This window comes from Arabidopsis thaliana, chromosome 5 (assembly GCF_000001735.4).
Source record: "Arabidopsis thaliana chromosome 5, partial sequence".
NCBI classification, from domain to species: domain Eukaryota; kingdom Viridiplantae; phylum Streptophyta; class Magnoliopsida; order Brassicales; family Brassicaceae; genus Arabidopsis; species Arabidopsis thaliana.
Window position 1 is genome coordinate 7541059 of NC_003076.8, and position 23248 is coordinate 7564306.

At 35.9% G+C, this 23248-nt stretch overlaps 5 protein-coding genes across 15 annotated transcripts; 1 reads left to right on the forward strand and 4 right to left on the reverse strand.

Annotated features, from left to right (window-relative positions):
* The first annotated feature begins 13 nt into the window (after positions 1-13).
* On the forward strand, positions 14-4198 carry AT5G22690 (Disease resistance protein (TIR-NBS-LRR class) family). Of its 4 annotated transcripts, none has more exons than NM_001343748.1 (6): positions 14-771; positions 846-1968; positions 2049-2357; positions 2581-3267; positions 3501-3636; positions 3753-4198. In NM_001343748.1, exons 1-5 carry the CDS (start codon positions 311-313, stop codon positions 3528-3530), a joined length of 2610 nt encoding a protein of 869 aa, NP_001331341.1. In that variant the 5' UTR covers positions 14-310; the 3' UTR covers positions 3531-3636; positions 3753-4198. The 4 variants fall into 4 exon arrangements, with proteins under 4 accessions (NP_001331341.1, NP_197661.1, NP_001331342.1 ...); NM_001343749.1 differs by having other exon boundaries at positions 184-771; positions 3479-3636; positions 3753-4146; NM_122175.3 differs by having other exon boundaries at positions 2581-3636.
* Positions 4199-4422: 224 nt separating this feature from the next.
* Positions 4423-8335, reverse strand: AT5G22700 (LOW protein: F-box/FBD/LRR-like protein). 6 transcript variants are annotated; one of them, NM_001343750.1, is made up of 9 exons: positions 8232-8335; positions 7998-8079; positions 7594-7863; positions 7385-7459; positions 7149-7289; positions 6445-7050; positions 5347-6288; positions 5131-5271; positions 4423-4864 (listed from the first exon to the last, which is right to left on the reverse strand). In NM_001343750.1, exons 7-9 carry the CDS (start codon positions 6247-6249, stop codon positions 4595-4597), a joined length of 1314 nt encoding a protein of 437 aa, NP_001318621.1. In that variant the 5' UTR covers positions 6250-6288; positions 6445-7050; positions 7149-7289; positions 7385-7459; positions 7594-7863; positions 7998-8079; positions 8232-8335; the 3' UTR covers positions 4423-4594. The 6 variants fall into 6 exon arrangements, with proteins under 6 accessions (NP_001318621.1, NP_001332571.1, NP_001332573.1 ...); NM_001343753.1 differs by lacking the exon at positions 7998-8079 and having other exon boundaries at positions 6445-7062; positions 7594-7669; NM_001343752.1 differs by lacking the exon at positions 7998-8079 and having other exon boundaries at positions 6445-7062.
* Positions 8336-8506: 171 nt separating this feature from the next.
* Positions 8507-10116, reverse strand: AT5G22720 (F-box/FBD/LRR protein; the record flags this gene model as incomplete). The annotated part of the gene is made up of 3 exons (NM_001343756.1): positions 8507-8818; positions 8919-9056; positions 9160-10116. 3 exons carry the CDS (start codon positions 10114-10116, stop codon positions 8507-8509), a joined length of 1407 nt encoding a protein of 468 aa, NP_001318622.1.
* Positions 10117-10305: 189 nt separating this feature from the next.
* Positions 10306-12479, reverse strand: AT5G22730 (F-box/RNI-like/FBD-like domains-containing protein). Of its 3 annotated transcripts, NM_001343758.1 has the most exons (4): positions 12316-12479; positions 11178-12210; positions 10952-11098; positions 10371-10843 (listed from the first exon to the last, which is right to left on the reverse strand). In NM_001343758.1, exons 2-4 carry the CDS (start codon positions 12159-12161, stop codon positions 10574-10576), a joined length of 1401 nt encoding a protein of 466 aa, NP_001331119.1. In that variant the 5' UTR covers positions 12162-12210; positions 12316-12479; the 3' UTR covers positions 10371-10573. The 3 variants fall into 3 exon arrangements, with proteins under 3 accessions (NP_197665.2, NP_001331118.1, NP_001331119.1); NM_122179.3 differs by having other exon boundaries at positions 10306-10843; positions 11178-12468; NM_001343757.1 differs by having other exon boundaries at positions 10307-11098; positions 11178-12446.
* A 1151-nt stretch (positions 12480-13630) lies between these two features.
* CSLA02 (cellulose synthase-like A02) lies at positions 13631-19132 on the reverse strand. Its single transcript, NM_122180.3, has 9 exons — positions 18479-19132; positions 18060-18158; positions 17576-17828; positions 16239-16349; positions 15514-15650; positions 15162-15275; positions 14881-15080; positions 14568-14768; positions 13631-14480 (listed from the first exon to the last, which is right to left on the reverse strand). The coding sequence occupies exons 1-9, from the start codon at positions 18806-18808 to the stop codon at positions 14321-14323; spliced, it is 1605 nt and encodes a 534-aa protein (NP_197666.1). The 5' UTR covers positions 18809-19132; the 3' UTR covers positions 13631-14320.
* Between the last annotated feature and the right edge of the window lie 4116 nt (positions 19133-23248).

Genomic DNA, 23248 nt, shown 5'->3' on the forward strand with positions numbered 1-23248 from the left:
CTCTCTAGTACACGCGTTTGAGAGCGTTTACAAAGAAAGGCTTTATTTTTTCTGTGGTCATAGTCAGAGCTTTCCTTAGACTTTGAAAATGAAGACAGCTGTTGAAAGCAATTACGCCACCGTCTTTAGTGTAAAGACATCAAAGCGACGCGTATGTGACTTAGTCAATTTCTAACTGGAGACCAAAAGTCAGAGAGGACTGAGGAAATTCAAATCTATACGATGATGATTATCAATGATGAAGAAAGTAGAGTGTCTCACAATTTGGTTATCGAAATCTTAAGGTTTCCATCTTCAAAAGCATCTACGTATGGCTCTTTCTTATCGCAATTGGTTGTACGACGTGTTCCCGAGCTTCAGCGGAGAAGACGTACGTGTAACTTTCCTCAGCCACTTTCTGAAGGAGCTTGATCGGAAATTGATTAGTGTATTCAAAGACAACGATATCCAGAGAAGTCAATCGCTCGATCCCGAGCTTAAACTGGCGATTAGGGATTCGAGGATTGCAATCGTCGTCTTCTCCAAAAACTACGCTGCTTCTAGCTGGTGCCTTGACGAGTTGCTGGAGATTGTGAAATGTAAAGAAGAGTTTGGTCAAATTGTAATTCCCGTTTTCTACGGTTTGGATCCTTGTCATGTTAGGAAACAGAGTGGCGAATTCGGAATTGTGTTTGAAAACACTTGCCAGACCAAAACAGATGATGAGATACAAAAATGGCGGAGAGCATTGACTGATGTAGCTAACATCCTCGGGTTTCATTCTTCCAACTGGTACGAACTACGAATACTTGATGAATCTTTACATAATCTGGTGTGTTATGAATTATCTTTCTTTCTTTGTTTAGGGATAATGAAGCAACCATGGTTGAAGATATAGCCAATGATGTTTTGGCTAAACTGAATTTAACTACAACATCTAATGACTTTGAGGGTTTTGTTGGCATCGAAGGTCATATCGCAAAGATTAGTTTAATGTTGTGCTTGGAATGTAAACAAGTGAGGATGTTTGGGATTTGGGGACCTTCTGGTATTGGAAAGACTACCATTGCTAGAGCTCTGTTTAGTCGAATCTCTCGTCATTTCCAAGGTAGCGTTTTCTTAGACAGAGCTTTCGTGTCTAAGAGTATGGAAATTTATAGTGGAGGCAACGTGGACAACTACAACGCCAAGCTGCATTTGCAAGGAAAGTTTTTGTCTGAAATTTTAAGAGCAAAAGACATAAAGATATCTAATTTAGGTGTTGTGGGAGAGAGGCTAAAGCATATGAAAGTTTTAATCTTTATTGATGATTTGGATGATCAAGTGGTGTTAGATGCTTTGGCGAGTAAACCTCATTGGTTTGGTTGTGGGAGCAGAATCATTGTTATTACAAAAGATAAGCAATTTTTTAGGGCTCATGGGATTGGTCTTTTTTACGAAGTGGGTCTCCCATCTGATAAACTAGCTCTAGAGATGTTCTCTCAGTCTGCTTTCAGGCAAAACTCTCCACCTCCTGGTTTCACAGAGCTTGCTTCTGAAGTTTCAAAACGTTCTGGTAATCTTCCTTTGGCTCTTAATGTTTTGGGTTCGCATCTTCGAGGGAGGGACAAAGAAGATTGGATTGATATGTTGCCAAGGCTTCGAAAAGGTTTGGATGGGAAGATTGAGAAAATATTAAGAGTTGGCTACGATGAGTTAAGTAATAAAGATGATAAAGCTATATTTCGTCTCATCGCATGTCTCTTCAATGGTGCGGAAATCAGTTACATCAAGCTGCTACTTGCAGATAGTAACTTGGGTGTTACCATTGGGCTTAAAAACCTAGTTGATAAGTCCCTCATACGTATTGGGTGTGACACTGTGGAGATGCACAGCATGTTACAAGAAATGGGTAGAGAAATTGTTCGGGAACAGTCCATTTACGAGCCTGGAGAACGGGAATTTCTGGTGGATTCGACGGATATTTTGGATGTACTTAATGATAACACTGTAAGTGCTCTTTTCATAACCACCTGATACAACTTCTACAACTCTTACAGCATAGTCTGATCTTTACAACTTTTTCTCAGGGTACGAAAAAGGTTTTAGGTATATCATTTGATATGTCTGAGATTGAGGAGTTGCACATACATAAGAGAGCCTTCAAAAGGATGCCTAATCTCAGGTTCTTAAGATTTTACAAGAAATTAGGGAAGCAGAGTAAAGAAGCCAGATTGCACCTACAAGAAGGCTTTGACAAGTTTTTCCCCCCTAAACTCAAATTACTGAGTTGGGATGACTACCCGATGAGGCGTATGCCTTCTAACTTTCATGCTGGATATCTCGTTGTACTGAGAATGCAACACAGCAAGCTCGAAAAGTTATGGCAAGGAGTTCAGGTGAAGTTTTGTAGCAAGATTAGGCACATTACTATATTACCTTTTGAATGGCATATGTAGTCAGAGATGTGTTCTTTTCTTCTTTGATAGATAGAGTTTGCAACTTTTGATATATAGTTCAAAAGATGAGGAGAAATAGGATTATAATGCAATTGGAGATTGAAACCTCTCAAGTGTATATGAAAACTGACCACTGATTATTTATTTGTTTTGTTTTTTTCAGCCGCTTACATGCCTCAGGGAGATGCAGTTGTGGGGATCAAAAAAACTGAAAGAAATCCCAGATCTCTCGTTGGCCACCAATCTTGAAACACTTTATCTCAACGATTGCTCGAGTTTAGTGGAGCTTCCTTCCTCTATCAAGAATCTGAATAAACTGTGGGACTTGGGTATGAAAGGATGTGAAAAGCTGGAGCTTCTTCCAACCGACATCAACCTCAAATCTCTCTATCGCCTTGATCTTGGTAGATGCTCACGGTTGAAGAGTTTTCCTGATATCTCAAGTAACATTTCAGAGCTCTATCTGAATCGAACAGCGATTGAAGAAGTTCCTTGGTGGATCCAGAAATTCTCCAGGCTTAAACGTTTACGTATGAGGGAATGCAAAAAGCTCAAATGTATATCTCCAAACATCTCCAAACTGAAACATCTTGAGATGCTCGACTTTTCAAACTGCATAGCAACTACAGAAGAAGAAGCTCTTGTTCAACAACAATCAGTTTTGAAGTATCTCATATTTCCAGGAGGACAAGTGCCTTTGTATTTCACTTACCAAGCTACTGGAAGCTCTTTGGCCATCCCTTTGTCATTACATCAGAGCTCTCTCTCTCAACAATTATTGGGATTTAGGGCTTGCGTCGTGCTTGATGCTGAATCTATGTCCTCCGAGTTATACGTAATTGATATCAAGGTATGTTGTCGCTTGAGTGGTAAACGCAGCAACCTCTTTGATTCCGCTGACTGTCGGGATGCCTTCTTTACACCTCAGATGGATAGTCATTTGGTTATATTTGATTGTTGTTTCCCTCTAAACCAAGATAACGTTCGTCTAGCTGAACTGAACAATGATAAGGTGGTCACAGAGTTTCATTTCACTAGTATTTCTCGCTGCAAAATAACAGGAGTCGGTGTACGCTTCCTCAGGGACTGTTCATTACCAGAGAACCATCATAATGATCCAAATATTCTTGCACCTAATTGTGGATGCCCTGAGACTGAACACTCTGATGAGTATGGAGAATTCGGTGTAGAGACGAAAAGAAGTAGGAAGCGAAAGCGGGTAAGCATTAGGCATAACATGTACACAATACTAGATATGTGTCCCAGTTCTGTTTCAGGATCAACCACTTACTATTTTGTATAATAAAGATCACTGCATTTTGTTTTATTTTTCAGATAACCTTAAGGACCGCTCAAGAAACTATTGACTTGCCCTACCTTCAGATCCGGGAAGAACAGAGGATGTCACTTTGAATCTTTGATTCGAGAAGCTTTCATGGCGCGAAATGAGTGGTTTCACCGGTTCTAATGGAACAGCAAGAGACAAAGAAGACATGCAGAGAGTCGTCGCATAGTTGTGTTATTAGATGTCTTTGTTTTAGACAAACAAATGACTTTTCACTTTTCAGACTTCAGAGGAATAAGAGTCAATGCCATTGATAAGAGGAAGCGAGTTTCTTGATAACACTTGTTGTCGTCTCTTTCTTCATCTTTCTCATAGCCCAAATATGTAATGACGTTGTCAATTAAAGGCATAAAAGTCAAGCCAAATCAAATTGCATTGAAATTCATTTCAAGCTGCAGAGGTTAAGCTGAATCAAATCCGAATTTAGTGCAATCAAGCTGAATAAATCTCGACTGGACTAGTTAGTTTACTAATAATAATACAAGAAGAAGAAAATGCAGTTTTCATCCAAAGAGACACTGTCAGTTGTTCCACTTATAGTAAGGCCCACAGTACGTGCAAGGTCGCTCAGTCGCTGATGATGATGTCATCAAAACGTTGCGTATCATCGCCGAGTCAACAAGACAGTCGGAAATAGATTATTCAGTCCAAAGCGACAAGTAGAGAGTCAACGACTTATGATGAATAGATGAAGAAACAATACTTGAAAGAGTTTTGGAATCCTCAAGCATCATCCATGAGTTCTGTCCAAATTACAAACCAAAGTTTTCCAAATCCTCGAACATGTTTATGATTTTAATCGAATCTAAATTCTCATCACAGATAAACATAATCATCTTCGCAGTCCACGAACCTCTATTTCACATATGCTATATCGCCACAGCAATGCAAGTAGATCTTCTTCTTGAATGGAAACTCTCCCAACATATACAAATTTCTTCAGCATTACAGAGTTCTTTGCAAAGTACCTTGCTACTTTCATCACATAACGCTTTCTACAGAGTCTGCTTCTTATCTCTACAAACTCTAGCGATGATAGGAAACACGGAGGCACAGACGAGACTCTTGATTGTTGTTCCGTCTCAGCGGAAGATAGTAGACCCTGAAAAATACACAACATACAAAACAAAAAAAGATGAATGAGGACAACCGAATTCTCCAGGAAATATTTTGATAGTTTCATCTCTTCTCCATTTCCATAGTTGGGTCTTATAATCTCAACATTCTCAAGGCTTGATTGCAAACACTTTGGCACTGATGATGAGAAACTAGTTTCTTCAGTTTCCATTTCACCTTTTAGCTTCTACATATGTCAATTATCCCAAACGGATGAAAGTGAAACATGTTTTATAAAGAAAAATCACTTACCAAGACAAGGGATTTGAGATTTGGACAGCTCTCAAGAACGCATGGCAACATTTCCAAATCACAATCATAGAATCTCGCATTTAACCGCACCATGTTACAAAACTGAGGCATCGGTTCGTGCTTCAAGTAGTGACAAATGATCTGCAAAACACAAAGAAAATGCAGTTTTTATCCAAAGAGACAGTGTCAAAAGTTCAACTATATATCTGTGTATACCATCAAAGTTGTTCCACTTATAGTTAGGTCCCTTATGCTTGAGAGCCCGGTGAGTAATTTACCAACATTGCTTCTCTCGAACGTGACAGGTAGATCCCAAATATCGTTCACATTAAAACTAACCTTGATATCTGCTTTTGCGGATGAACCCAAATTGCTTATCACAAAACTCGCCGACTGATCATCTTTAAGACTCAGATACGCCAGCCGAGGAGCATCAATGATAACCTTCCACTCGTCGATATCATCAATAAACCAACCGTTGGAACTATCAAGAACGAGTTTGAGACTGTTAAGTGACCTAGAGCGCACCCGTAAAATCTTCTCGGTGATAATATCTACAATTCTAACAACGGTTAAATCTTCAAGAACCGGGCATGATGAGATGAAGTTCTCCAGAGTCTCAAGACAATAATATATATTCTCTTCTAGATGCATCACCTTGAGATTTGGCAAAGATACAAACTCGTAACGATGCAGCGTCACAAAATGAAGTCTCAATGAAACCAAAGTCTCACTTAAGTAAAGGGTTAGATACACTGCCTCAAAATGAAAACTGAAGCGACAGTCGACTTCAAGATGTTGGATTCTACGATTAACAGCGTCTTGGATCCACGGCATGATTGTACACATATCAACATCATCCCTCTCAACTGAAAGCTTGAACTTGTGTAAGCATGAATCCTTGGAGAATTCAAGAAACCGAGAGGCGAAACTGACGAATGTAGTGGCATCATCGAAAGCATCAATATCTATATCCAAGACAGGGGTTGAAAGCCAGATACTTCTCCATCTGGTTGACAAAATGCTAGTAGTAACAGCATTCTTTGTAGGAAGATTTGAGAGTATCTGACACAGCAACTCATCAGGTAGGCTGCTTATCCTATCTCCTCGGTTGCTCATTTGATTTCTCTTTTGGGAAAAACACTCAAGACAAGTTATCTGCATCACAAACAACAAAGCGAAAACCGAATGTTTTAAAATGATGATCCATGGTTTACATATAGATACCATTATTTCATGATTCAGCTATTCCGCTATTTATCGGACATACCAATGCTCAAAAGTGGAACGTTAGAGAGAGAGAGAGAGAAATACCAAATCACCATCGATTCTTCGCTGCCGAAGAAACCAATAGCGGCGAATGTCGCCGCCCCCACAGATTCGCTACAAAGAGCCTATAGATTCTCTCTGCTTAAGAAACCCTTCTTTTACAATGGATTTAGATGGAAAGATAAGATAAAAATCTAAACTAGAGATGGGAGTTGACTGAATAGGATTTGTGAAATAAAAAATGAAATCTAATGAAAAAAAAAACGGTTCGGGTAAGACTATAAATATTAAATTCTCCAATACCAAACTATCCTAAAAGGGAAAATGCAATTTGAAGTGTTACAGAAACCTGTGTATCATAGTTGGATAAGTCTCTATACGTTGAACAACTACTTCACAAGAAGCAGAGCATTTTCTAAATTTCAAGAGCTCCATGAAGATGACAGACTCTTCCTCCACTTTGCCACAATACAATCGCAGTGTAAACTTCTTGAGCACTGCCTCATTCTCGAGGAAATAGTTTGCTAGTATCATCTCCGCTCCAGCTCGATTTATCGGTCTTTTCATCTTGATGTACTCCAGAGACGGTCTTAAACATTCTGGAACAGGTAATGAGAGCATAGTTTGTTCATTCTTGTATTCCATCGGCTCCTGCATATATATCTATCAAGAAGTAGGTAGGTAAGGTGATTATCTTAATCATGATTATGTGAGTTAGCAATAAGGTAAAGGTTAAGCTAAATCATCACCAAAAACAAGGATTTGAGATTTGGACAGCTCTTAAGCAACATTGGCAACATCTTCAAATAATATTCATAGGAGTTCACACAGAGTCTGGTCATGTGTGGAAACTGGGGCAGCAGTTCAAGATTCAAGTAGAGACAGATAACCTGAAAACAGAATGAAAAGACAAAATTTTCATCCAGAGAGACGTTTGAATGTTTATATAATGCATTGACATCCAAAGAGACATTCAAATATATACCTTCAAATTTTTTCCACTTATAGTCATATCCCTGACGCTTGAGAGCCCGGTGAGTAATTTTCTCACTGCAATTTTCTTTGAGGAGACATTTCCAGCCGAATGATTGTCAAAAATATCAAAATCGACATCAATATCTACCTTGGCAGATAATCATTACTGTAAAAGTTGTTTTTTAAATGCATGACTTGAGACGAGGTAGAGAAACATACTCAAAATCTGGCAATGACACATTCCTTAGTTTCAAGGATACCAGAGTCTCACAGGTGTGTAAACGCTTGGGTCCATCTTCATAGCAACCAAATAACTCCAATCACATACAAGATCCAAACGCATAACCGCGTTGTGGATCCACCACGTCATGTAAGATGGATCACGGTGATTTATCTCAAACGACAGTTTAAGTATGTGAATGCATAAGTCCTTAGAGTAGTCTAAGAAACTGGTCATAAAGCTCACAAATTTATGGTAACGACGGAAATCTGAAATTTTCAAATCCAAAATTGGAATCAAAAGGCAGACACATTTCCATCTCTGGGACAAAACACTAGTCCTAACAGCAATGTTTGTAGGAAGATTGAGAGTATCTGACACAGAAAATGATCTGGTAACAAACTTATCCTATCTTCTCCAGTTCTACTACGACCTCTTACTACTACTCCTCCTCTATCGCTCATTGCTTGCTTCAATTTTAGACTCTAACAAGATCAACAAAATTCCCAATTTAAACATAATTAGACATGAACACATTCAAAACTGGAGCAGGTTAGAAAAATGCTAAGCAAGAGCAACTGAGAGAAATAAGGTAGCAACAGAGTCGCTTCGTCGATTAGAAGAAAAGAGAGCTCACCGTCGATTCGTCGCCGGAGAATGTAGCACCGGAGCTCTTGATAACTCTCAGAGTCACTGGAGATTTTTGAGAAATTTGTCTGCTTAGGTTCGGATTTGGGAAAGTTTTTTCAACAGAATGAGGAAAATATTTCTTTTTTAATTGGGCCTGAGGCCCATATAGAGGCTTTTAACTTTTTGAGTTTAAAATAATCTCAAACATCATCTAAAAGCTTTGGCTAAAGCTTAAAAAAAAAAGTACGAAAAGAGTTTTTTTAACACCATAAAAACTTCATTTTAGAGGCCAGCGACATATGTGATTTGACAAATGCTAGATCTTCTAGGAAATTCAAGGAAATTCCAGAAGTCGACGGAATATATTTCTTCTGGCGTGGAAGATCTCAAAGGCAGAACAAGTTTTTTGAGGATTGTTGAGTTCTCTACAAAGTATCTTGCTAGTTTCGTTTCAATAGGTTCTCCAACGTACTTTACTCGTTCCATGTTACTTCTACTGCATCCTTTTATCTCTACAAACTCGAGCGATGACAGTAAACACCGAGGCACAAACGAGAGTCTTAATTCTTTTTTCGGAGTCCAATAACGTAACCCCTGTAAAACACAAAACAAATGATATTGGTGTTTACATGAGGCACAAACGAGAGTCTTAATTCTCAACTGTATGAAACCTCTAAAGAGTGAAAGACATTACCAAGATTAGGGACTTGAGATTTGGAAAGCTTTCAAGAAACGTTGGCAGCGTTTCCAGTGAGGGTAAGAAAATTTCTACTTCCAAACAGGACAAGTTGCAAAATTTGGGTGAAAATGGCATGGTATTCATGATGAACAACTACTCACAGAAAAAAAGGAAATTGGTGAGCAAATAAAAATTCATGAAAGAGCATTATATATTATATGATTATGATTTATGAACTAGTAAAACATGCATATACCGCGAACGCTTGGGAAGAGATTTTCATATCGCTGACTCCCGATATACTGGTGAAAAAATTATGTACCATATCTCGCTTTTGTAAGTCGACTTCATCATCATCATCATTATTCTTCATATGAAAATAGCCAAGAAGATTGACCTTGGTTAAAGAGCCAGAGTTTCTTATGGTTTTACTCTCATATTGATCAGCTTCAAGATTCAAATACTTGAGTCTAGTGGCATCAATCAAAACCTCAGACTTGTCAAGATCCAAATACTCAACACAACCTTCTATATTGAGACTGGTTAATGTCTGAGATTGCACTCGTAAAACGTTTACTTTATCATATGCCCCACTCACAAAGCTCAAATCTTCAAGAACAGGACAAGTTGAGATAAGAGACTCTAGATCCGCCTCGTTAGCATATATGTTTTGTTCTAAGCTCATTGTCTTGAGACATGGTAAAGAAACAGACTCAAACTTACCCAAGCATACATGATTTAGTCTTAAGTAAAGGAGTGACTCACAGCTATAAAGGCTTAAGGGTATCACTTCAAAACACTCACACCTCGTAGGACCAATCTCAACATCAAGATGCTTAAGTTTAGGCGTAGCCACAAAATCTATCCAACGTGTGACACAATCCTGATCATTCTCACCCTTACGAATGCTTAGCTTGAGCTTGTGCAAGCATAACTTCTGTTCCCTAGAGAAACCTAGGAACTTGTCCACAAAGCTCACAAAAGCATTGTAATCTGTAAAGTCATTAGAGATCAAAACCAACCCGGGAGTCGAAAGCCATAGACTTCTCCATCTCTTGGACAAAACACTAGTCGTAACAGCTTTCTTTGTCTGAAGATAAAAGAGTATCTGAGTTATCAAAGAGTCAGGTAACTGGCTTATCAAATCCTCTTTAGCTTTTGAAGAACATACAGTACGTTCGAGGCATGTTCGTTTCACTTTCGTTTCCTCCATTGAATCCGCAGTGACAGCTTCGAATACTTAAGTGTAAGTACGCATGTAGCACGAAAGTCAGAAACAGATCACGATGATCTCAGTTTTCTAGCGGAGAAGATGAGCAGAACTGATAGGGATGACTCTTTTAAGGGTTTTGACGTTTTGAGAGCGTTTTAAGAAGATAGAGATGTCAAGACAAGAGATTGAGATGGGTCAAGGCCCAAGAGCAAAAGTTTCATCTCAAAGCCCATTAGTCATTCACGACAACAGATAAGACAAGAAAGATGGCTTCAGAGAAGGGAAGAGACACAAAGAATTCTCAACATCATCCAGAACTAGTAGCCAAAAGCTCACAAAGACATCATAATAGAGTGCAACAAAATGAGAAATCCAAGTACAATTTAAGTAATCAGCTGGGAATGCTAGATTGCTAGTCTTAATCTGATCACAGCCCCACCTAAAACCTTTCAAGCCGTCAACAAACTACGATTCGACATGTGCTAGATCCTCTGGGCAATGCAAGGAGATCCTTTAAAATGTAAAATCCATCTTCATGCGTGGAACACCTCAAATGCAGAACAAGTTTTTGGAGAACTCCAGAGTTTTCTAAAAAGTACCTTGCTACTTCCATTTTAGCAGGCCTTCCGTTGAATTTTTTTATCTCTACAGACTCGAGTGACGAAACCAAACACCGAGGTACGGATGAGAATATTATTGGCTCATCCTCCTCCTGCAGATAAAATTCCTACATATAGACAACATTCCAAACAAACAAACAAAAAGGAATGAATATAAGATAACACATTCCTCAAAGTATTTTGAGTAAAAGCTCAAGGGTTGTGCGAGTCATCACCAACACCATGACGAGTGATTTCAGATTGGGACAGCTCTCAAGAATGGTTGGCAGAATTTCCAGAAAGTATAAAGAAATCTCGGCTTTTAAACGGGAAAGGTTGCAAAACTGTGGCAGTGGGTCGAAGTCCTTGTAATAATAGAGAAACTGCACACCAAAAAAAAGAAACATGAGTTAAGCAAAACTTTCATGAAGAACGCTAGCTACATGATATGTATATGTATACCTCCACAAAATGCTGAGAGATCTTCATATCGCTAACTCCCGAGATACTGGTTAAGAAATTACGGACCATATTTCGTCTTGGTATGTCAACAACATCAGCACAATCATTCTCATTGAAGACATAAACAACATTGACCTTGGCTAAGGAGCCCGAATTGGTTATGATTTTACTCCCCGATAGATCATCTTGGAATTTCAAATACTTGAGTCGAGGTGCATCAATCAAAACCCCTGAGACTTTTTTATCAAAACCATCAACGAAGTCATCACCCTCCCCAAAATTAAAATCTATATTAAGACTGGTTAGTGTCAGAGAGTGCACTCGTAGGACCTTTACGTTATCTTCAAACATTCTAAGAATGATCAAATCTTTGAGAACTGGGCAAGACGAGATAAGTGACTCTAGAACCACATCATTGGCATATACATTTTCTTCTAAACGCATAGTCTTTAAACAAGGTAAAGACACAGCCTCAAACTTACCCAACAATACCCGATGGAGTCTTAGATTTACCAGTGTGTCACAAACATAAAGACTTAAAGGCATCTCCTCTAAAAACTTACGATTCACAAGACACTCAACATCAAGATGTTTAAGTTTACGCCTAACCACAAAGTCTATCCACCGCGTGACACAAGGCAGATCATTCACAGTCTTCCGACTACTTAGCTTAAGCTTGTCCAAGCATATTTTTTCTTCCCCAGAGAAATCTATGAACTTGTTCATAAAACCCACAAAGGCATTGTAATCTTGGAACTCTTCAGAGTCCAAATCCAACCGAGGAATCAAAAGCCAGAGACTTTTCCACCTACTGGACAAAGAACTAGTCCTAACAATATCCTTTATTGGGAGATACAAGAGTATCTGAGTTATCAGAGAATCAGGTAATTTGCTTATCAGATCCTCTCCAGCCATGAAGTAAGTTCCCTGCGACCGTTCGCCGTATTTCGCTTTCATATATTTTAAATAGCCTTCGTAAAGCATATTTGCTCACAAAATTGAACCGAAGATTCCACAGAGACAACCTCGAATACTAAGTATACAACAAGGACGCAATTCGCACGAATTCAGACACAAATCATCACATTCCAGTGTTAAGGCTTCTAAAATCGGAGAGTAGCGAAGTAGATGAAGTCACCTGACGGGTTTTTGTGTTTCGACGGGGGAGGAAGACGCAGTCGCCGTCAAGTTCTCCAGAGGTAAAGCGAGAGGGAGGACCGGAGGAGGTCTATGGATTTGCAGGGTCAGATCAATTCTTTCGGATTTTTGCTTATCATTTTCCGGTTTATAGTCGGTTTAAACTTAAACCGTTAATGAGAGAGATGTTTTTTTTTCCCCTGAATTTTATTTTTATTCATAACCAAACCGCAACAAAAATTACATAATGGGTTTACAATCATATGAAGCCCAAATAGAGCCCAACTGATTAAACCTTGAAGGAAAAGAAACTTTATCTCCCACATACACGTGTCACACAAGGAGAAGTCACATAGACATGCGTTGTCAGAAAACATTTGGCATTTTTTTTTTTAACAAGGAACTCCAGATTTAGTTAGAAGTGGATATCCAATACATCAAACTCACATATTGCCAAAATCTTCAACCCCTCTATTCATTCGTTTGTAGCCGTGGGGTTACATTCATTCCTGTTGTTTGTCGAAAAATTGAGATTTGGCAATATCGGATAAAATGGATTGAATATATGATACCACAGATGATTGCTAACAATCGAAGTTTCGGTTATGTGAATAGCTTTAGAGAAAACCTACTCTTATTTTTGTAAATTACCAACTAAACAAAATTAAATCAAATTCACAAACAAGAAGTCATCTAATGAAATTAAAACAAATTCACAAGGATAAGAAGTTAGCCACACGCCGCCATAAAGACGAAAACGGTGCCAAATAGAAAGCCGAACAAATCTACAACTGAAAGCAGACGATTTCGGACGGTTAGCCAGCCAAAAAGACGCTAATTTGAAATCGTTGTTGCCGGAAAGTTTTGCTCACCGCTTTTTCTCTCTAAAAACCTAAAAAGTGAAGAGAGAGAAAATGTCAAAAGAAGTATGAATGTGTATGAAGAATTTAAACTAAAAAACTCTTTTACTCGAATATAATTATGAAAAAAATTGTATACCTCCTTCCCTTAGATCATGACAAAAAAAACCTAAAAATCCTTTGGCATATTGTTAGTTTTCTATTTATAATTTTTACTTGGAATTTAATTTTTAGAGGTTTTTGAATTTTCCCTCTAGCTAGTAGCTACCAACATGATGATACAAAAACCTACTCTAAAAAAAAAATGTTTTCTATACAGCTAATTATTACTATTTTAAATATTTTATACCTAGTAACTAATAGAACAGTATATCCTTTACTACGATAAAAAAAAAAGAATATCAATCAAACATCTAAACACAAACCGGGATAGGCAAGTACAATTGTGGTAAATACATTCACTGACTGTGTATATTAATTACTATAAAATGGGTAATTGTTGATTACATCTAGCAATTTTGAACCCTTGCATCAATCTAATATTCTCCCTCAAGAACCAAAAAAACACACACAACAACAACAGAAATTAAAATCTCACAATTACTGAGTCTCAAATCCCATAGCTAAGTATTTATGAAAAAATAAAAAAAATCAAATGAACACTTGGAGCTCCAAGTGTGGTAAATACATTCACTGACTGTAAATTAATTACTATAAAATGGATAATTGTTGATGACAACAAGGAATTTTGAACCTTTGCATCAATCTAACACTTGTAGCTCACGCAGAATCTTGAATTCTAAATCATAAAAACAAAACAAAAAGACTAACACTTTCAAAACGAAAAAATACCCAAAAACCAAAATAAAAAACAAAGAACGAAAATTAAAATCTCACAACAACTGAATCACAAATCCCATAGCTATATAAATAAAACACAGAAAAATTAAAAATAAATCAAAAGAACCCTTGGAGCTTCTCCTCTTTCCTGGTCTTTGATAAAAGTCTTCTCCTTTCTTCCTACTTGTTGTTACCGGTACGTCTCTATCTCCCCTATCAATTTTCCTTTGTCATTTCAATGAAAATTGTCTTTATTTCTCAAGAAAATTAATAACATTCTCTTTTCTCTCTGAAACAACACAACTACTAACTCGGGACATAAGTCCCGATCCAGCCCAGCCCACTGATGAAGAAAGACATTGTCTGAAGAAACAGGTAGATGAAGTAATTGTTCTTCCCGTGCACAAAGTCATAGCATCCGCACACGAACAAGAAAGCCGCAAATCCAAGCTCCAATGTATTCAATCTGACACAAATAACTCATAATCATTTAGTGTGTATCCCTAGTTTCTAATAACAAATATAGAATTTTCTATATAGGAAGTAAACATACCGATCAGGCAATTTGAAGATTCTTGGGAACCTTTTGATCCCTTTAGTGTTTCCTTTAGCGCTCTGACCGCTTCCAAGCTTAGCAGTCACTACCCACTCGTTAGCCCTTCCTGCCTCAAACAGACCAATGAGAGTGGCCTTTGTCCGGTGCAGCGACATCACATTCTCGAATAGAATCCAATAGAACAGCAGATGAATTGACCTTTTGAACAAAATCAGAAATAGAAAAGGATTTAAACTCAGTTACGTGACATATAAGCAACCCTATGAAAGAAACAGAGATAATGACTTGAGATACAAGGAACAGAATATACCTTGGAGTACCGACGGAATTGAGGATAGTGATGATGGATGGGATATAAACCGAACCCCAAATCGGAACTTTAACCTCCGGGACGAGAATTGTGAGAGGAAGAACAACGCAGTAGAAACAAAATGTGACCCAATGTGCAATGATTTTCCTCACAAAGAAGAAGCTGTATATCACGTACACTTTCTTCCAGAATCTCACTTTCTGCGCCAGATCAGTAATAGGATCAGATTAAAGAAGTTAACCAAAAGAAGAAAAAGTGTAAATTTTTGTTATTATTATTACCTTGTTTCTTACGATCTCCATAACCATTTTCCTAAAGAGATTTGCAGGTCCACAAGACCATCTATGTTGCTGAAAACGGAAGGCTCTAAAAGTACTTGGAAGCTCACTTTTCACCTATGCAAAGAAAGTAAAAAGGACTCATATATTTATGATGTATACCAATTTTTCAACAAGTAATAACAAAATATCTTTACTTCTTAAAAAGGTAAAATGATTATAACATATAACTTGTGAATCAGCTGTCATGTGTTTAATGAGAGAAGTATCTTGTGCACCAACTTACTATTTGTTATGTGTGTTTAATTTGTTCTAACTATCTAAATATTGTATTAGAAAGTAAATAAATAAAAACCTGAAGGTCACCGAGGTAGAGAAATTTCCAGCCGCGAAGACTTGCTCGGACGGCGAGATCCATATCTTCCACGGTGGTCCGATCTTTCCACCCACCAGCTTCATTTATCGCCGCTATTCTCCATATTCCGGCGGTTCCTATAATATTATTTTTGATAACTTTAGTACATCTACAATAATTTTTAAATGATTTATGACAAAAACACATTTAAGATCCGCCTTCCATTTGCTTCCACTACAAGTCCTAGTGTAATGAATGTGTCCCCTTACACTATCTACTAAATAAAATTGAACACATGATTTTAAAAACTAATTAAATTAGATTCTTCAAGCTTGCAAATCTAACTTATAAGACAAGGAATGACTATAACTCCTTTAAGTATATATAAATATACACCTACTTGCTTCACATTTCAGATTCCCCACTCCTCTCGATTAATGATTGATTATATATAAATTATTATGACTCCTTATGATTATTTTATTCTCTAGTAACAGTTGTACACTATCATAAAAACAAAAATAAAATAAAGTTTTGGGTCCACATACTATGCTTCAATTGGTCGGACAACATACCAACTACATCACCCTAAACTCTAATAATATTACCACATCAATAGACAACAATATTTTTACTAGCCAAACACCTAAAAAAATTAGTTTATGAAATATTTAATGATGTTTTTAGTAATCATTACTACTAAATAATGAAATGTTTGTGTTTACCGTTGAAGCCGAAAAAAGCATGTGTTGATGAACCCACTTCTTGCTCAACAGTGAAATGGTAATCCAATGACATTTCTTGCATTCTCGTCAATAAGCACTCATCAGAATTTACTGCAAAAGTATACAACAAAGGATTAAAACATTAGTCCAAAAAACATACAATTTAATAAGACAAACAAAGCTCAATTAAATCTTAATTATTTATTAGAGAATCGTCCAAATGTGGCACTATCAGGAAGTAACGTCCTTCTCTTTTGTTTTTAGCTTTAATAAAACAATCATAGTCATATAGCTTTCTATTATTAAATTTCACTAACTTGGACTCATGCTTAAAATAATAAAGACAAAATCAAAACTATAGAGTATACACTACCAAGTGTCGGCAAGAGAAACGCAGGTCCACAGTAGACTCGATACACAAACTGTATACTAACAAGACTTTTACTAATACTGACAAAGATGGGCCTCACACTTAGCATTTAAAGAAAGGCAAAGAGCACGTGGAATGTATCAGAGACCCGACAATTTCTAAAGACGACCAGTTTACAAACCCGAACCCGATTCATTAAACCGAATTTAAACCGATTCGATTTTCATTGACCGACGGATCCGAAATTCCGGAGTGGATAAGAAACGTGACATGACGTCAGCATAATTTATCCGTTGACCCGGAATTCCGCAACTAATCCGACCCGGTTGAATTACAAAGACAAGAGTTGGTTTTTAATCCAGTGTAGTAAGGTGTACCTAACTCTAATGTAAACCAAGGACAACGGTTTTTACACGTGGCTTATTTTAGTTGGTTAATAAGACCCACTACACTAGTGCAGCTACTCCGCCGACACAAACAGAACTAACCCTACTTCTTCAATCAGACAATATATATTGAGGAAACAATAATACTTTCATATGAAACGAAAATTACAAAATTGAAGAAAAAGACCATTTCAAAAAGCCAAAACATAAAGGTAATAAATAAGGAAAAAAAAAGTATGCAAGAAAAAGCAAAAGTCGATAAAACATAAAAATAATATTATTTATATGAAAAAACAGTGAAGGGCATATACCACCGACACCACTAATGTAGCTAACAAAAACCAAAACCACGAGCTCACATTTAATGATCTAAACAACATTAAATTTTTCATAGAACATAAACAAAGACACCGATTCAGTAGTATTTGACCCTGACACTTGCACAACATTATCATAAGTCAATTTTCTCATTTTTCTATCATATCAACCACCACTCTTATTAGTTAGATCAATCAACAAGCTATTTCAATTACTATCAAATTTAAGATTATATTGAAATAAATGATTAATGAAATGATTACCGAACCGCCATCGAGCCTGAACCAAGGCAATGTTGGGATTGTGCATGAGGAAAGGAATGCTACGGCGAAGAAAATCAGGTTCGGGCTGAAAATCGGCGTCGAAGATGACAACATACTCGCAATGCTTGACATAACTACGTTTGAGTCCTTCCTTTAAAGCACCGGCTTTGTAACCAACTCTATTCTCTCTTATTTGATACCTAATATTGATTCCTTTACTTGCCCATCTTTGACACTCCACTTCCACCATTTGCTGCACATTTTGAGTATCTCATTTAAATCACACATCAAAAAAAAAATCTATCTATTAATGTTACAAATTTATTAATATTTCCCCTTTTCTTTCTTACCCACAGGAAAATATTACATCTCTTTTAAATAAAGGAAAATATCTTTTGAAAAAAATGGTAAAAAATCTAATTTGATTGGAGGAAAATAATGCACCTATATTTTTGTGAAATGGACTAAGTAATAATAATAATACCTTAACAGTAGGATCTGTAGAGTCATCTAACACTTGAATCACGAGACGATCGGACGGCCAGGAAAGTCCACACGCCGCTCCTATTGATAGCTTATAAACCTGCACGGCAAAAATCACGGGGAAGCAAAAGAAATCTCTTTGTCAAACTTTTTCACTTTTAGTCCACTAATTAATGATTTACTACGAGTTAACCCCTAAACTATAGGTTTAATCATAAAAACCCAAAATCACAGAGAACAATAAATAAATATGCGTCACGACTCTCGCCGTTTCGGGATTTGGAACGGCGGAGGAATATGAATACGTGGGGAAAAGTTATCTTCCGTAAAATCTGAGATTACTTTTCTCGAAAAACTTATAACTTTAACGAGAAACAGAGAAAAACAGAGGAAAAACAGAGCAATGAACAGAGAACCGACCTCTCGTTCGTTGAACATGGGGATTTGTACGAGGACGACGGGGAAATTGGAGCTACCAAGCTCTTCATCATCGTGAATGGGCTCGAACTTGTAACGTTTGTCTGGTTTTTTCCAGAAGAGTTTGACGAGGACGATGACGATTCCCATGTAAACCCTCTCACATAAAAGCATGACAGACATAAGCAAACAGATGTAAACAGCTAATTGAAGAAGAGGGACAATCACTGGTGCTTTTACAAGCTCCCAGATCATGCCTAGTTGGCCTGTGATCTCCATCCTCACGCCGTCGAATGTCTCCGGCAACACAAACTTTGGTGATACACCGTCCATTTTTCCTTCTCTCTTCTCTTCTCTTAGAGTGTAACAATGGTTGGTGTGTTTCTCTCTCTACGATGAGGTTTTGGTGTAATGGGTTTATGAGATGAGGCAGAGAGAGAGAGATTGCCTTGAGAAAAATGGAGGCTTTTCTCTCTCTACAGTTCTAAAGAGAGAGGAAACTTAGGAAGAGAGAGAGCCAGAAGGAGAAATGTGGTTTAAGGGAGAAGAGGAAGAGAAGGATAAACGAGGAATATAAATGGTGATAATTTTGTTTTTTTACTTTATTTTATTTATTTGTAAGATTGTTTTCCTTTTTTTGATTGATTTTTTATTTAGATTTTTTAGAGAGTAATAAAGGTTAAAAGGAAATAAAAGGAAGAAAGAAAGAAAAAATACATTTGGTTTGTTTGTGTCTTTATGAGATTCTATTTTTTCAGTTAATGAAATTTCTGGTAAAAAACAACAGAGGAGATTTTGGTTTTTCAGTTTCTGTGTTTTGTTATTTCAGAATCTGTGCCTGCCCAATGGGAAGAGAAGGGAGAGAGATATAGATTTCTAATGAATTTATTATCCTAATGATATCCTTTTATACACAGTTGAATAATGATTAGTGATTAGTGATTTTATGCGTTTTTTTTTAACTTTTTACCATTTATGGGATTTTGGATTTTGCAGCTTTTTATAACAATTTACTTATTATAGGTCAACTTTCTAGAACTCATTTTGTCAACCTTGTGAATTCACTTTAACTCCTTTTTTTTTTTTGGGATTAGTCAATTTACTCTCATGAAAATAATTTTAAGTTTGATCATCCTTTTTTTGGGATTAGTCAACTTTTTTTGGTTAAGTTTAGATCATTGTTTTTCTTACAAAAATAAATGAAAGTAATTTTAAGTTTGATTTGTACCTATAAAAAAAAAAGAATTAACATCATATGAAACAACATGTTACTAGATCTATCATATAAATCTATATCTTACATATAGATATAGATTTTCATCTTAGACATAAAAATTCATATATATATATATATAAAATGCCGTTTATCCATAGGTGTTAATAAAATCATCAAAACACAATACATTGTTATTAGAATATTGGTGTGGTATCTTTTCTTAATATTTCAATACTTTAATTAGGAAAATACATATGTTTGATGAGAGAAAGATCAACCTCAACGGGAGAAAAACATTAGACTTATCCAAATTTGTATACTTTATAACTGATTTGGATCCCATATGTGGCACAATTTGGTTGGTGAATGTCTTTGTATTAGACATAATTAATTTCTTTATAAAACAATTTGACACATTTTTTCAAACATTTGAATTTTTAGACTCTCTATTTTGGATCTACCATTGGACATACTTTAAATATAGATCTCTTTCAAATGTCTAAATTGTAAATTTATTTTTATTAAAATGATAAAGCTTGTTTGGATCCTTATTTTTGGATCTATTGTTGTGGATGCTCTAAGGCAGAACACAATCTAATATACTCTTTAGCAATGATAAATGTGTTTAGGAGATGGAATGGTAGTGGTTCAAACCCTTTTGGGAGGAGAAGTATTTCTAAAAGAAAAGGACTAAATAGTGGCGTCGGACCTAGGAAGAATAAGGTCGAAGCCCAAATTCGCAATAAAAGAAAAAAAAAATCTATATACGTATAGTGTTTATCATAACATGCATGAGTGCAGACTGCAGACCAAGTTGCCAGTTTCCATGGATCGGATATTGCCAGTTGCACCCCATACTAGTATTATTTTGAGCGTTCTGATATTTTACTTAGGTTTGTGTATTTTTTGTATGCATTTGAGTATAGAGTTATTTGCTGTTATGATATTTTATCTACCAAAATAATCCTACTTGATTATATACCGTTGTTGAATTGACGAATTTTCAGTACCCATAATGAAAAAAATACAATGTTGAGGAAGTCTTTAATGTCACTGGTTTAAGTACCGACATAATGTTGACGTATTAACATGGAGTGGTCTTTTATGTGAAAAAAAAATCCGAGATTCAATTAAAAGTTAAGACTTCTTGGTTATTCAGAGAAAAACCATGAATATAAAGTTACATTTTCTCTATTCATTTAGAGCGATTTACAACTTTAAAAGATACAAAAAATGCTCGTTCTTTTAATATTGAACAAGTTTTCGAAAGAGTTTAGAAAACAATACAAAAACGTTTCTGTAAAAGAGAAACCAATCTGTTTTTTTTTTTTTTTGAGTGCAACCAATCTAGCTTTACATACATTAAAAATAATATATACATTGAGAATTCGTCTATGATATTTAATGTTTAAGTGAGAGTTATATTTCTATAAATAATAATAAGACATTGCTTTGACTAGAAGGCCTTGCGCTGCCACAACTACGAGCAATTATGAAGGGTTAGGTTCGTCCAAAGTGGTATCATGGTTCGTAATTACATAAGTAGCCTCACTATAGTTACCTTGTGTCTTTTAATCGGACTATTACTCCACTTTTTCAGGTGATGCTTCAACTGTTTTCACGATAAAGTTGTGTCATTAATTTTTTTTGCTTCTTTTATCTCAGAAAAGACATATAACACGAAATTTGTTCGATAGGATGATTTTAAAAGTGGCTCAGCAAGGCAACAATCTCGTGTTTGAGTGATGACTAGGATAAGTTGGTTCTTAAAATTTTCATTTCTTTTCTGTAGATATAATCTTAGAAGTAAGGTCATGTCTACGTTAATTAGCTAAATGATTCTTTAGTTTTATGTATGAAATTTTGGAAATTAGCATGCGTAACTGACTTTCTTTTACATGACTTTTGACCATTTCTAGTTACGCGAATTTAATATTCAACACTACATACTATACTACAAAAATTTAACAGTGTCAGCCATATGCACCATAAAAATTCACCTTACATTATATCTTGATCTTGACCTTTCGACCTTGAATTTGACCAAGCCTTTAAAACCTATAATTTGTTCATGGATATTTTGGTTCGAAGTTACTAACTCCTGGATGTAAAAAGAGGGTTACTAATACTAACTCCTTGATCGGCCATGAAGAAGATAATATTAGGTATATACATATATTTAATTTACACCAACCACCACAATGAGAAAGTACATAGCATTAACATAAATGGTGATGTAGACAAATCTAACATAATTCGTATAGTCTATACAGTTTATAAAGAAACTAATTTGGTCTCTGGTTAAACTTATTGTATACTAGATTGGATTTATTAGGAGTGTAGCGAGTGTTAAATGGGCTAAACCTATTTTGCAAACAGGGTAATACTGTTTGAAAATTCTAATTAATGCTCTAGCGGCCAATGATTGTGGTTTTAGCAAAGATATAGGAGCTTAACATTTCATTTTTTTTCTTAGTTCGAAAAGAAAAAAACTATTAATGAATAATTAGTTTTCATAGAAAGTGGGCGTTAATCCTACTTACTAAATTGATACTTTGATACTGTAAAAAAATGTTTATATATCTTCACTTTAAACTCTAGTGTTACTTTACAGAAACCGGGTATTGAATTATTGATAGTACGTCGTCTATGTGATCAAACTCGTTTTGAGGACATTCCCTCAAAGTTCTACAAAAGCATATTGTGCAAGCCGAAACTTTGGACTTGACTTTTTTAAATGAAATTGATATCGAAAACATATTATCTTTTCCCCGAGATTGAGCCAAATAATGAAATAACTAAAACAAACAATAATCCCCTGCGTTAATCATGTCGAATGTGGATTATCATCACTATTAACTAACTATTCATTGGGGTTTAAAAGTTAATTCATAAGAGATAGACAAAGAAAAGGGAGTCAAAAATCGAAGAAAACAGAAATCGTTATAAGTTTCTGTTTGTTTGTAAAGTAAATAATAATATAGTTCAGTTTATAAAATATCAACTTTTACCTTTTTAACGTTGCAAATGGCAAACCTTCCATAGATTCATGACGATGTGTTAGTTCAAACATAAGCAAATTAACTCCTCTTTTGTGTCCGAAAGCTCCTCAATCTAAGGACATATGTTTGTATGCAGATTGCAGATAATGTTATTTTCTTACTTCAAGAAATTAAGGTTTCTTTGACAAATAAGTGTAATGGCGACATATAACATAGAATATTAATTTTGTCGTCTCGTGTCGACGACATATCGATCTGTTACTTTAAGATTTTCTTCCGATTTAAGCTCATATATATACATATTATTGTCTATATATAAGAATTTAAAATTTACACATAATTTCAAGACAGTTTAAGAAATCGTTTTAACATGCATCCGGTTCATAAATTTTACACAAGTTTAAATTATACTATACAAAATATTACTTGGAAAAAATGTACATTACTGTATATCGTATTATTCGACAACAACCAAAAAAAATCCTAATCTCTCTAGTGGAAAAATCAAATTGACTTCGCTTTTGCTTTCAAGTTGATTTATTTTATTTTTGTTTG